Here is a 13,176-nt window from a genome sequence, read left to right on the forward strand (position 1 = left end):
ACCTTGTGCAGGTAGTGACCGAAGCAGCCGTGCCCGGTCAGCACCTGCACAAGGTGGTACGACAGTGGCCCGTGGGACCGGTTTACCCACTCTACGAGGACAGGGCGGATCGCCTCTATGGTACGAGCGCCATAGGGGGGATCCGCCAAGCCCTCTTTCCACCGGTCCCGCATGCGCTGCGCCGCGAGGCGGCGCTCCCGCTCCACCTCTTGGGGAGCGGGTCGCTCGCCTCGGTCCCTCATTCCCCGCCGGTAGGTGCGGACCTCCGCCAGGACCTCGGCTTCGAGGTCCCACGGCGGAGTACCGGCGAGGACGCATGCGGCAGCGCAGGCCACCGTCCTGTACGCCCTGCACATTCGCAGGGCGACCACCCTCTGGGGCCTCCTCAGCAGCGCCTTCGTCGCCGCTGATATGGCCCCACTCCAAATGGGAGCCCCGTATAAGGCCATACTCCGAGTCACCCCGGCGTATAGCCTTCTGCATGGGGCTCCCGGCCTCCCGAGGTTGGGCAGGAGCCTGCCCAACGCCGATGCGGCGCCCACTATTCGGGGAGCAAGTTGCCGGAAATGCTCCCCGAAGTTCCATCGCCGGTCCAGGACAAGTCCCAGATATTTCATCTGGGACTTGACCGGGACCGATACTCCCGCGATGGAGATGTGGGCGCCTGCCGGCACCGCCCAACCTCTACCTCTCCCGCCGAAGACGGCCACATCCGTCTTCGGCACGGCGACCTCGAGCCCCAGCAGTTGTATTCGGCGGACCACCATGTCCGCCGCTACTGAGGCTCTTCGGGCCGCCTCCTGGAAGGTGGTCCCACGGACGGCCACCAGCGTGTCATCGGCGTACGCGATGACCGCCGTCCGGGGGAGCAGCGCGCCCCTCAGCACCCAATCGTACCCCAGGTTCCACAGTAGTGGTCCTAATACGGACCCCTGGGGTACTCCGCACCTCATTGGGCGCTCGGCGCGCCTCCCTTCCCTCGTCTGGTAGAGCACCACCCTGTCCTCCAGGTAGTGCTCCACCAGACGGCTGAGGTACCTGGGGATATTATGGTACCTCAGCGCCTCCCTGATAACGGCGAAGGGGAGAGTGCCGAAGGCGTTGGCTATGTCCAACGACACAGCCACCACGCCTTCCCCCTCGCCGTTACCCTCCTCCACGATGTGTCGCAGCGACTCCAGGGCGTCCAGGGTGGAGAGTCCAGCCCTGAACCCGTACTGCCGCTGCGACACATCGGGGCCTGTCCCCCTCAGGTGTTCGTTGATCCTGGAGGCGATGATTCGCTCCAGGATCTTTGCCACCTCGTCCAGCAGGACGAGGGGCCTGAACCCCGAGGGGGAGTCCGCAGGTCGGCCCGGCTTGGGCACCAGGACGAGCCTTCCCTCCTTCCAGCATCTCGGGAACAACCCCGTCCTCAAGCAGTCATCCATGAGATGCTTGAGGTGGGTCCCGAGATGCTTCAGGGCAATGCGAAGGACTCGTCCCGGTACCCCGTCTGGGCCGGGAGCCTTCTTCCGCCCCCGCAGCCGTCCCACCGCCCACTCCAACTCCCCCTCGGTGATTTCCGGGGGGGGTTCCTCAGTCTGCCCCCCGTCTGCTCTGGGGGGCACCATGGCCGGTGGGGTGAAGGGCTGCGGTTCGGGGAAAAGGCCCTCCACCACCCGGTTGAGGAGATCCAGCTCCAGTGACTCCATGGGAGATGCGCCGTACATTTTGTTGCGCACAACTTTGTACGGCCTCCCCCATGGGTCCGCGTCCAGGGTGGCCAAGAACTCCTCTTTCGCAGAGTCCTTGGCCCGCCCTATTGCGACCTTCAGGGCCTGCCTCGCACCCTGAAGGGCGCTGTGGAGCCTTCTCTCCTCACTTTGAGTGTGGCGCCTGCGGCGGCATCGGCCGTATGCCCGCCGGGCCGTGGTACTGGCGGTACGGAGGTCCCCAATCTCCACGGTCCACCAGTACACACTCTTTTTGCCCGGGGTCCCTCTGACCCTGGGCATGGCCCGCTCGCAGACGGCGGTCAAGTCTTCCCTGAACTTGACCGCCCTCTGCTCCACGTCGACGGTGGCCGGTGGGGGGGGGCACCACGCCTGGACCATGGCTGCTTCCTCTGCAAGCTCATAGTCCAGGCGGGTGAGAGCCCATTTGGGAAAGCCCCCCCCGGGGGCCGTGTTGGAGGCCGTCGTGGGCGGCGTAAGGGAGACCCTCATCCGTATGTATTTATGATCGGAGAGGGTCTCCTCGTCCTCCAGGACCTGCCAACCGGATACTCGCGCCGCTAATGAGGGGGTCGCAAACGTGACGTCCACGATTGACCCCCCATTTCGCCGAACGCACGTGTTGGCATGGCCCCGGTTGAGGATGGCTAGCCCTAAGACTGCCGCCCAATTTTCCAACTCTGGCCCCCTGGCATTGGTGACCGGAGAACCCCACGCCGCGCTCTTGGCGTTGAAGTCCCCCAACACCAACACCGGCGTCGGAGCTGCCCTCCTCACCGCCCTCTCTAGGGTCTCCAGGAACGCCTGGAATTGGGCCAGGGAGCGGTTTGGAGAGAAGTACACCCCAATTAGGATGACTTCTCCCCACCTCGCCGCCACGAACCCTAACCCGCGTTCCTTCACCACTAGAGGGGGGGAGTTTCCGTCAGTCGACGCCACTATGGCCACCGTCTCCTCCCGGTCCCCCGCCCAGTTCCCCCGCGGGGGGACAAAGTAGGGCTCCGCCACAGCAGCCACCGCAACCCCCCACTCCGCCATGGCCTGGACCATTAGGTCCTGTGCCCTGGCGCAGTGGTTAAGGTTGCCCTGCAGTATAGTATGGTGGCGTGCTGGCATTATTGCTCCATACTTTGTCCCTCAATAGGGGGGGAGCCGGAGGTCCCCGTCGGCTTGCCCTTAGTGGGGGGGGGGAGCGCACGATCGCCCCCCCATTACGTGGTCCACTGGGCGGCGAGCCGCGGTGCAGACCGAGCACCGTGGGGTCACCGTGCACCCGGAAGCCGTGTGCCCCGCCTGGCCACACCTGAAACAGAGCCCGCTCCTGTCTTCACTGGACGGGCAGAGGGCTCTGGTGTGGCCAATCCCCATGCACTTGAAGCAGCGCATGGGGCGGGGCTCCATGACGTGGACCCCAGCGGAGGACCAACCCACCAACAGGCGGCCGGCAGCCGTCACCCGTTGGGCTGCCGCTACTGGGCAGCGAACGAGTGCTGACCCTCTTCCATTGGGGGCCAACCTGACAGCTCCTACGCTCACAAGAGACGGGGAGCATTGGCCCTTCGCGGCCACCACCGTCCGGATCTTCTCTGGGGTCACCGACTCGTCTAAGCCGGTGACCCTCAGATCGGCGGTTTTGGTTGGCCGCGTTACTGTCGCCAGCCCCCCGATCACCTCCTCCAGCTTGGCCGCCAGGGTGTCGGCCTTCCCAGCGCTGGTCGCCCCGGGCACCTCGATTATGCGGGCACCCGTCTGGGTGTTCCGCACCCGCACGTGCGGGATGCCGAGGCTGCCCAAGTCCACAGCCGCGGTTGCCGCCTCGAGGGCCCCTTTGTACGTGGCCCCCTTTTCCGCCACCGCTTCAGGCTTCAGGGTGATCACCACCGCCGATGATTTCGGGGTGGTGAGCGCCCTGGGTTTGGGGGCCGCTTGGGGGCCGGCAGCTGTCTTTTTGCCCTTCCTGGCCCTGCGGCCAATTACTTGCGACCAGGGCGTTGCCGCCTGGTCAGTAGCCGTGGGGGCCGCCGCATCAGAGGCGGCGGGGGCCGTCGCAGGAGGGGCGGCAACAGCCTTCGGCGGGGAAGCCTTCTTCTTGGCCGCCGCAGAAGGAGCGGCAGCAGCCTTCGGCGAGGGGGCGTTCTTCTTGGCCGTCTTCTTGGGCCGCAGGCCGGCGGGCGCGCTTCGGGCCGGGGAGGGGCCCGGTGTTGGCTCGAGTGCGGCTGCGGTGAGAGGCACCCTGGGAGAGACTGCAGCGGCGGTGGCGGCAGACACTGCTTTGTCGGCGGGCGATCCTCTTCTGCCGCCCAGTGGGGGCCTTAGGAACTCCGCGGGGAGGCGCCTTTCGATGTCGCTCAGGCGGGCGTCCATCATATTCCTCATCGAGGTGAATATGTCGCGCCTGAGGTCATCAATGGCCTCCCTCACCCCCGTGTGCATCTCCGCGGAACTGCTCGACGGTGGGGCCACCTGCGCCTTGGCCATGGCCCCCCTCAGGGCCTTCACCTCTGCCTCTAGGGCAGCGAGCTGCCCCCTCATCCGGCGGTTGTCCTCCGACATCCGCCGCGCCGCCTCAGTCGCTGTCTCTCCACGATGAAGAAAGTCGACGGCTCCCTCCACCTTTCTGACGGCCTCTTTTATGGCTTTGGCCATCGTCCCCTTGAGGTTGGAGGACTTGGCGGTCTCCGCTAAAATTGCCGCGAGGCCGTCTCGCGCCTCCTTGGCCAGGACCTCTCTCATGAGGTCCGCTGTGCCCTCGAGTTCAACTTCCCCGGCCTGGCCAGGAGATCGCTCCTCTTCGCCCGTCCCCGCGCTCACGTCCAGATTCCCCGCACTTAGTGAACGTGGGATGGGGAACGTGGGTCTATATGACCCGCCAGGGCCATCCGCGTCGGGCACACGAGAGCGAGGTCCCGTGTTAGCGTGACCCACACCGACAGCTCGGCCTCTCCGAGCTGTGTTGATTTTTGGAGCCCTATTGGGCTCCGGTGCCTCATCCTCACCCTCATGAGCACGTTTGGAGGGAACCGATGTCCTTTTGTCTGTGGACTTTGTGAAATCCGAGCGAGGAATCTCCTCGTCGGAGCTGTCCACGTACAACTGGCCCACTTCACTCGCCGGGCCAGGAGACTTTGGTCGGCGAATGAAGCGACCATGCTTGTCCCGTGGTTGGTGGGGCCTGTCTTTTACACTAACCGCCTCCACTTCAGAAGCAGTATCATGTCCGGTATTCGCGCATTGGTTCGTCGGTTGAGGGCCGAGGCCCTCGGAAGCATTGTCACCGTCCTTCTCGGACACGCCATCAGGTGTGAAACGATTTTTTTTATTTAGGTAATCCATATGGTTCCCACGAATATGGGGGAAGTATTCAGTCCACCCAGGCAGAGACCCCTGTACCTGGGTAACCCTAATACATCCTGGGAGGGCGGGAGGTATCCCAGGGATGGCCGCTAATGGGTAGGCGATATGCCCCGCCTACCAACCCGCCGAAGCAGGCGTGACGTCGCCGCGCGAGGCCCCGTGAAGGGGCGCCCCAACGACATCACCTTTGGGCGTTTTTTATTGTGGTTGACTCCACTCGGGCCGACCAGCTAAGGCAAGCCCCCTGGTCCCAGTCGGTCGATTGACTCTGTCGGGATAACAGGTCGCCCGGCGGTGGCCGTAGCCTGTCCGGACAGCCATGACACCATAGCTGCTGGAGCCCGTCGCGCTTACGAGCACAGAAACCCACTTCCTCATCAAGCGAGCGCAGAATTACGCTCGGCACCTGAGGTACCCCCTCAGGCTTCCCACATCCCAGTCTGTTCTGCTGATCAGAATGGTACCGGGAGTGGGTTCATCGCGGGATGTGCCGCTCTTCGTCTGGCCCCTCCCCCACAAGCCTGACCGGTATGCGAAACGCTATCCGGCATAGCCTTGGGGATCATAAGGGCACGCAAGCCCCCCCACCACGACAAGGTGGCAGCACAGTCGGGGGGGATTGACACCTTACCTATTACTAGTGTTAAGCAGTAATGCTCACGTTACTACGTTCCGGTTTAAGGGTGCTCGTGAAATTACAGTGACTTATGCTTCAGGGTAACGAACGCAGTAGCATTACCCCTCAGATGTTTGCGATTTGAAGCTCTGAGCCGCACTGCAACTGTCCTGGATCGGCGTGTCGCTTACTACCAGGTTTACGACTAGTTCGCCTCGTTGCTTAGTGTCATAAAAAAATGTAGCCGTACCATATTCTCCTCGGTCATCACGGTGCTATTTTCCCTGAAAGCAGTACATAACAATTCCCTGTCTGATTGTCACCAAAAATAAAACTTAAGTGTCAAATATTTGGTTTGTATTACAATTATAATCAAGATGCCATTACCCAGTATTAGGTCTTCTTTTGCTAGACATTTTGGTTCTTATATACGTCCATTCATTTACAACAAAGTATGCTTTAGACTTAATATTGAACACTGCTTTGTCAGAGAGGTAAAGGCAAAAATTGAAAAATGACTGACATATGTTGAAATCGAAGACATTCTAAGGGGGTTGGTTCAGCACAGTCACGCTTACCACATTCACAATACACACATGCACACACAGTTACACTAACAACTTACACATCATCTCACAATCACGTATGCACTCACAAATACTTGTCTATTACTATATATATATAAAGGTACAAGTTCTTACTCACTGATAGAAATAGAACGCATACTTCCCGATATGGTGGAAAAAAAGATATTTATACCGTTGTACGCGGATAGATTCCAAAGCAAAGAATCAAATATGAGAAGACCTAAATGTGGAAAATATGAAAGAGTGATCAACGGCCTGCAAAAACTATAATATATGGAGGGAATATTTGTGCACTTTTATGAGGTACATTCTCACCCTGGTCAATTTCCGCCGGAAGTAAAAATTATTCGAAATTCAAATAAATATGATGGCCGCCATACAAATTTCAAAGTCTCCTATCATGGAAACTATTAGAGATAGGTAGGAGGTGCTTGAAGGAATGTCATAGAGATTCATAGTGGTCAACTGCCTGGGTTAAAAAAAACAAGATGGCGAATTCAAAATGGCGGCCGAAGAAAAACTTGCTTCGATCCGGCTGAAAATTGGTATGCGAGTCCTTAACCATAATTTGGGGTTAAAAGTTCATTTTCCCCATTTTTAATATGGATGTCATATAGCGTTTTTTTCGTCAAAAGTGGCTGCCGAAACGGACTTGCTCTGATTCGGCTGAAAATTGGCATGCGGAGGCCTCTAGAAGTGCCAGATAATAATTTGTGGTCAAAATTGATTTTTCGCCATTTTCAAATATGGCCACCATAGAAGCGTTCGTTGGCGGCAGAAAAAAAATGCTCTGATCCCTTTGAAAATTGGCATGTGCTCTAGCAATGCTTGATAATAAATTGTAAACAAAAATGGTTTTACGCCATTTTTTTATATGGCCGCCATTCAACAGCTAATAAAAATTAGCTCTAATTCAACTGAAAATCGATATGTGGGGATCTCTATAGGTGTTTGATAATAATTTGCGGTCAAAATTTAGTTTTCGCCTTTTGTCAATATGGCGGCAAACTTTTTTAGCGCCAGATAAAAATTTGCTCTAATTCAATTGAAAGTGGACATGTCGGGGTCTCTATGAGTGTTTAATAGTAATTAGTGGTCAAAATTTATTTTCCGCCATTTTTCAATATGGCTGCCGTACAAACTTTTTGGCGGTAGATAAAAGTTTCTTCTAATTGGAATGAAAATGGCATGGCTTCAATCACAATTTGGGGTAAACATTTTGATTCTGCCGTTTTTCGAAATAGCCATAATTTTTTTATGTAAATGGCTATCGAAAAAACTTGCTTTGCTCGGACTGAAAATTGGCACGAAAAATTTCTAAGATTGTTTGATAATAATTAGTGGTCAAAATACATTTCTGCAATTTTTAAATATAAACGCCATTAAAGAGCTATTTCAATTTTTTTAAAACAAAGCCAAATAAATAAAATAAGAGCCGAGGCCGGAGGCGGAGGTCCCGCGGAGGGCGAAGCCCGAAGCGTCCGCACGCCATCAAATGGAAATAATATACGGAGACGTAATAGGAAAAAATGCCAAACTACTGCCGAATTTCCTGTACTATGTAGGTACTATGAATACCAAATCAACGATAACCCAGAATACTCGGACCAAAACCAACTTAGAAATGCTTGCTTCTTAAATTGGCATAAATCGGGAATCGACCTCCTCATCAAGCGCCCATAGTACTAACTGCTGTGCCACCGAAGAGCATGAGCACACCCTGTAAACTGAAACCGACCACGCGCGCAGGTCGTGTCGGTATCTGATATTGTTAACGAGAAAAAGAAGGAAATAAAGATTTATTGATTATAACTACAACATACTCGTACATAACTAAATTTCATTTTCTAACTAAATTAAATACTCATTGTTCCTAAACACATTTTCACCTTGCATGATTTAATTCTCTGTGAATTTGCTTGCCTGCAAGACAGGCCATGCCTAGTATAGGAATCAAAACTCCTTTCGCTAATTTTCTTAATCCGTCTCGTATCACCATTATCGATCAACCTGTATTTTTTGTGTTTTTATTTTTTCTGAGAGGACAAATAAATTTTATTATTATTGTAATTATTCATTAGACACTTTTTAAATACTTTATAAATTTAACAATAATTGCTTTTTACTCGTGCAAAAGATGTTACAATGCCATTTTAGTAGAGCTCCTTGCGAAAGAGTTCATCCAGTGTAGTAGAAATAGGTAAGCTGGCAGTACCTATTTCTGCGGCCAAACAGTAATGTCAGCATTACTATATTCCGGTTTTGAAGGGTAAGGGTGCTAATGAAATTACAGCCACATGCGACTTGTCAACTTATGTCTCTAGGTGACGGGCGCAGTGGCAGTGCCCTGAGGTGCAGAAATCTTTGCAATTTAAAGGTCTGAGTGGCACTGCAACTGTTATGAATAGGCATGTAGCTTACCATCAAGCGCACGATGTTCGTCCCGTCACTTAATATAATAAAAAAACATTCAATGGAGTTCATGGTCGTTAGCGTTAATTACTCTTCCGTTATATATATTTTTTCACACTTCATCTTTAAAATTCTCTAACCGTTGGGGTTAACTGAATTTACAGTACATCTGGGGACTAAACGCTATTAACAACAGCATGCTAGAACTTATAAGACGAAGGGTCTGTTGAAAGTATAAGGAGCGAAACTAACGCCCAAACTAGGTAGGATTTTTATATAATACCAAGTGACGGGACGAACAAGTCGTTCGCATAGTGGTAAGCGACACACCTGTCTATAACAGTTGCAGTGTCACTCAGAGCTTTTATTCGCAAAGATCTAAGGGGCACTGCCACTGCAGCCGTTACCCTGACACATAAGCTAACAAGTCCCATATGTCTGTAATTTCATCAGCGTCCTTACCCTCCAAAACCGGAACGCAGTAATGCTCATATGACTGTTTGGCGGTAGGAATAGGTACGGTGGTAATACTTCCCTGGACGAAATGGTTCGTTCGTTTCGTTCGTTTCGTTCGCTTCGTTCGTTTCGTTCGTTTCGTTGATTTCGTTGGTTTCGTTCGTTTAATCGTTTCGTTCGTTTCGTTCGTTTCATTCAGTTCGGTCATGCGCAGAGTATTACAAAATGTTAGACAGAATTTTCCTTAGAGAAAAATATTTAAAAATAAGGTAGGCAAGGTGCTTTTCTACATATTCGGTATGGCTATCAGCCACTCATTCGCCTCTTTAAATATTTAACTCGTTCAACCTGTCACTGTGTATACTTCATTTTAAAAAATAGTTTAAGTATTGACTGAAAAACTAGTATTTACAATAATATTAGACATAACTGGTTGATGACTTCATCATCTCAGTCAGCCATGACCATAGGACTTAAAATTTGTTTGTAATTTGACATTGGTTTGTTTGAAAGAAAACAAATAAACGCGATTTAGTTCCAAAAAACAGTTTCATTTCCTATTGTTTACAACATTAATTATAAATAACTAGAATTAACGCGCATATACATGACAATCTGATGAGGACGGCCATAGTCTCTGCCTACCTCGGTGGGAGGCGCAACTATTATTATTCTATCTTTAACGAATATAAATACAAAATATAATAATATAATATTAATATTGTATGTTCTATGTGCTTGTGTGTCATACTTTGTGAAATGATTGCAAATGTTTGTTTGTATTTGTGCTGAATAAACGAATAAATGTAAAAACATAATACAAGGATATCATGTAATAATCAAAAGATGAACAACGGCTTTTATAAGCACCCGTCTTGCCCTATCTATCTTGTTCCCCTTTCGATGTTTACAAAAAAACTCATAATAAACAGTAAGAGACGTTTGAGTGAACGCTTTCGCTAAATGTAGACTCTAGTTTAGTATAGGTCTATTCATCCCGCCATATTATCAAAACCGTATCTAGACATATAAACCAGAATTGACACCGGCGTGCTTGTTATAATACTCGATTATTAGGGCGTCTTCAAATTAGACGCTTATAGAAGCGCTGCAGCCGCGCCTCTACTAATTTGCTTGCAATATTTCGAAATGCAGCTGCAGCTCCACAGTCACGCCACATGCGCGCCACTTTTGCAGACTATCGTCACCCTGAGACATAAGTTGACAAGTCGCATGTGGCTGTAAATTCACCAGCACCCTACCCTTTAAAACCGGAACACAGTAATGCTCACATTACTGCTTGGCGGCAGAAATGGGTAAGGTACGATAAAATAGAATTTATTCATCACTTCTGTCACTCAAAATTTATCGTTCGAACATATTATTATAAATAACTGACAACACAATAATATGGCAATGTCTATGGAAGGATTCGCTCTGGGCCTTTTGGAGGGAAAAGTGTCGTTTTTATTTTGACTTTCAATTGTTTTGTGAAATCTAGTTTAAAGTGGAATAGGATAGTGCTATTGTGCCTTAATCGGAGATTAAAACGCGAAATTATACGAATCTCAAACTAAAATACCCGTATCGGCCCGTTCTAAGGAATCCCGAGTCAATCCAAGCACGCCGCCTCAAATTGCCTATCCTCTTTGTGGTGGCCATATTTACAGAAATATAATTAAACGTTTATGTTTTCGGCTGAAGGACTTTGTTTCCATGGCCAGCAATAAATTTAAAAAAAAAGCAATGTCTATGTTAAGTATCCAGCTATCATGATTATTTAAAAAGGACTAAATGTTTTTTGCAGGTCTGTAAAAAATATCCATAAATTCTTTTATAACTTAGTCATAACAATCCTCCATTATTATGTTATTACAATACCTAATAAATTGGCTTATAGACTATATTCCAAGCTGTTGAACTCTATTGATGTTACTTCACAGCTCGCTATCTGTTCTACGTTTCGTTTTTTTCGCGTCACTGGAGTATTACTATTTATGTTTTTAATATTCATCTCTGACCTTCGGCTATTCTTTACGGACATTCTCTCAGTCGAACCCGATTATTAGCATCTCGAAAGCAATATAGTTTGTTGGTATAATTCTACTATTACAATAAAAAAGATTTCAATTAATGGATCCTTGCCTATACAATTTAAGAAATTTTATCACATAAGTGTTACCTCGCTACACAATTTGGGACAAAACTGAATACCTCCTTAGTCTATTGTGACAAATCCTCCGCCACTGAAGACTACCTACGTGAAGTAGTGTATGCACAAAAACTTCTAAAGGCCACAAATAACAAAGCCACCACAGATAATCTCAATTAAAAACAGTCTAATTGTTAATTCGCATTAAAAGATAGATTACTGATGAAATACGCTGTAATTTGTAATTTAATAAAAAGTGTTTATCAAATTAATAAATGTCAAATAGACGTCGTCGGCGTCACGAGACGCCAGAGAGAGGCTGCGGTCCCTGATGAACGCTATTTATGTCGGATAGGGTTATTAATTTTATTCTGGCTAGATTAAAACATGCATAAAAAATAGAGAAATAGATTTAATCCAAGGAATGAATCTACTTCTCCATACCTTGACGACCTCGATGGCCTCGATGGTTAGCGATGTGGGTGCTAGATAGAGAAGCCCTAGGTTCGAATCCCAGTTCTACCATTTTGAGAAACGAACGTCACAAAGCGAATTACATTTTATTTAATATTATGTACTACCAACAATATCATCCACGAATTACCTACCATTGATGATGTTCATGTGGCCACTTAATTATAATATCTTGAAAATAAGACAAATATTACTTACATAATAATAATAACATTAATAATAATAAAACGTGTTCTAAACTCTAAATTCCAGTTAATCAAGATCTTAAAACTAGGTACTCAATAATTCTACAACAGCTATTCTAAATTCAGTTATTGAAAAGTGTACAATGTCTTGATACCTAAAACGATTGTTACACAATTGAGAGATCCGGCACAGGGGTGCCACTGCCAGAGTTCGTACAGCAGTGAGCCACTGCAAACAACGAGTAAGCGAGCACAGGCGCCGAGCACTGAACTGCTCGTTTAGGCACGGAGTATGACAGTTTGCTTACAAAACAAGTACATTAATATTATTGTGACATAAAGAATGTAAAAACATCACATGCAGAAGGATCCGTCTAGATTTTAAGGAGAGTAAATTATAACGGTTCAGAAATATCTTATATGGTAATTTTTTCCATTACAAAGTTTAAAATTAATAGAAATTATCTGGATTGACGAGGATGTGCGAGACGAGATTTGAAATATTTGTTGGTGTAATATTGAACCGTATTGCTGCCTACACAAAGTGTTACACTCTGCAACGGACACATGATTCACGCGATGCCTCACGCGATCTAGTGATCAAATTTATCGATTATTATCGATAGCGATTAATACAAATCGCTAGTTCGTGGGGTACATACGTTAAGATTTTTAAAAAGATGGCATTTCTGCAAATAATTGCAGAGTGCCCTGCAGTCGAATTTTTAAAATGTATCAACCAAGTAATTAATAAAAATAATGTTTATTTATGTAAATCACAACTAATAAATTGGTACAATATTTTTAAGTCGAATTTATACAATCACAAGATTGTCCTGCCTTCTAAACTAGGGGATCCTAGGAAGCGGAATTCGACTGTGGGGTTACTATGAACTTATAATTTGTATGTATAATAAATGTAAGGATAATTACATTAGGTGATTTAAGATTTGGAATATTGTGTATATTAGATAGAATTTACTCTATTGATACTACAATATTTTTACTTTACTACCCGCTACGTCAACACGAGCTCATAATGGCTATTAATATCAATCGTGAGCTAGCGATAGCTATAATGGCAATTTTTGGTGGAAGTAGACCGGTGAGAATTTATTTCTCATCTCGCCTCGCCAGTGGGATAATACCATTAGAATGCTCTAATGAAAGAGTGAAACAAATAACGAAAATGTTCGGTGCATATTTATTTTAATTGCTGGTTTGA

The 13,176-nt window shown here is 48.7% G+C and overlaps 1 protein-coding gene across 1 annotated transcript; it reads right to left on the reverse strand.

The window, feature by feature from the left end:
* Nucleotides 1–2,891: 2,891 nt before the first annotated feature.
* LOC113228637 (nucleolar protein dao-5-like) lies at nt 2,892–5,048 on the reverse strand. Its single transcript, XM_026461992.1, has one exon. The coding sequence runs from the start codon at nt 5,046–5,048 to the stop codon at nt 2,892–2,894; it is 2,157 nt and encodes a 718-aa protein (XP_026317777.1).
* Between the last annotated feature and the right edge of the window lie 8,128 nt (nt 5,049–13,176).

This window comes from Hyposmocoma kahamanoa, unplaced genomic scaffold (assembly GCF_003589595.1).
Source record: "Hyposmocoma kahamanoa isolate Upper Pololo Valley unplaced genomic scaffold, ASM358959v1 232, whole genome shotgun sequence".
Lineage (NCBI taxonomy): Eukaryota > Metazoa > Arthropoda > Insecta > Lepidoptera > Cosmopterigidae > Hyposmocoma > Hyposmocoma kahamanoa.

What these genes read in the sequence shown, in the direction of transcription:
- LOC113228637 (XM_026461992.1), bottom strand. Translation starts at nt 5,048, where the DNA reads ATGGATTACCTAAATAAAAAAAATCGTTTCACACCTGATGGCGTGTCC.